At 36.2% G+C, this 1,405-nt stretch overlaps 1 protein-coding gene across 1 annotated transcript; it reads left to right on the top strand.

Moving 5' to 3' along the window:
• The first annotated feature begins 576 nt into the window (after window positions 1–576).
• LOC145035549 (uncharacterized) lies at window positions 577–1,020 on the top strand. The gene has a single exon (XM_078984074.1). It carries the CDS (start codon window positions 577–579, stop codon window positions 1,018–1,020), a length of 444 nt encoding a protein of 147 aa, XP_078840200.1.
• Window positions 1,021–1,405: the final 385 nt, after the last annotated feature.

The raw sequence follows: 1,405 nt of genomic DNA on the forward strand, positions 1-1,405 counted from the left end.
ATAAAGGTCACCTAAGCAAAAGTGTTCCAAGGCATAGATACCAAATTAAAAAAATGGATTGTTAAGGGTCTCATAAATCTAGGAATTACAAATGGTGTAATTAAAAGAAGTTATTTACCTTGTTAAAATTGGGTAAATGGGATAAATGATATCTAACCATTTATTTGATTTGTAACGTGGACCCTAAACTTTAAATAAATAATATTTTTGGAAACAAAAGGGAATTATTATTTAAAGAATTAAATACTAAATGAAAACTTTGTTAAACTTTTGTAGATGGCTCCACCAATTACTGTAACACATCACCCAATGAACATTCGGTCAATTCTTGAAAAAGAAAAACTCAACCACTCCAACTTTTTGGGCAGACACGGAAATTTAAAAATTGTTTTGAAATAAGAAAAGAAAGATTATGTCCTTGAACACCAAACTCCTGATGAACCACCTGCTCTCCCAAAGGCTGCACATGATGCATGGCTAAAGCATATAGATGATTCACTTGATGTTTCATGTCTCATGCTTGCCTGTATGGTTCTCGATCTTTAATGGGGTCTGGAACACTACACTGCCTTTGACATGATTGAACATCTCAAGGAGATGTTTGGAAAACAAGCTGGAACCGAAAGGTTTGACATTGTGAGAGCACTTGATGCCTTGAAAATGCAGGAGAATGGGAATGTGAGCGCACATGTTCTCAAGATGAAAAGCTACATGGATCAAGTGGAAAGATTAGGCTCTCCATATCCACAAGACTTGGCTATAGATATCATCATGAACTCTTTGCCAAAGTCTTACAATGCTTTCATCATGAACTATAACATGAATGGGTGGGAGAAACCAATCTCTAATTTGCACAGGAAGCTAAAAACCACAGAGAAGAATATCCTAAGTAAAACTCCCCACGTGATATTGATTAGTGGAGGAAAAATCAAGAATAACAAAGGCAATAACTTCAAGGGAAAGCCACAAACTGGCAAGGGCAAAGGGAAGAAAGCTCCTCAAAACCCACCGCCCAAGTAGAAGGAAAAGGTTGCCAAAGGTGACACATGCTTTGAGTATGGAGTTATCGGGCATTGGAGAAGGGATTGTCCTAAGTACCTTGAACAGTTGAAAAACAAGAAGGTTGGGGAAGGCCCTTCAGGTATATCCATTTTCATGATTGAAATGGGATTATTTACTTTTTTTTTCATAAAATACTTGGGTATTAGATACTGGTTGTGGAATTCATATTTATAATTCATTACAGGGGTTCAGAAAATGTAAGGAACTGAAAGCAGATGAGATGGTATTGCATGTGGGAAATGGAGCACGGGTTGCAGTTTAAGCAATAGGACATTTTGATTTATGTTTACCATATGTTCTATATTTGACAATAGACAATGTGTGTTTAATTACTTCTATTACT

This window comes from Lactuca saligna, chromosome 3, assembly GCF_052625555.1.
Source record: "Lactuca saligna cultivar CGN05327 chromosome 3, ASM5262555v1, whole genome shotgun sequence".
In the NCBI taxonomy this organism is placed as follows: domain Eukaryota; kingdom Viridiplantae; phylum Streptophyta; class Magnoliopsida; order Asterales; family Asteraceae; genus Lactuca; species Lactuca saligna.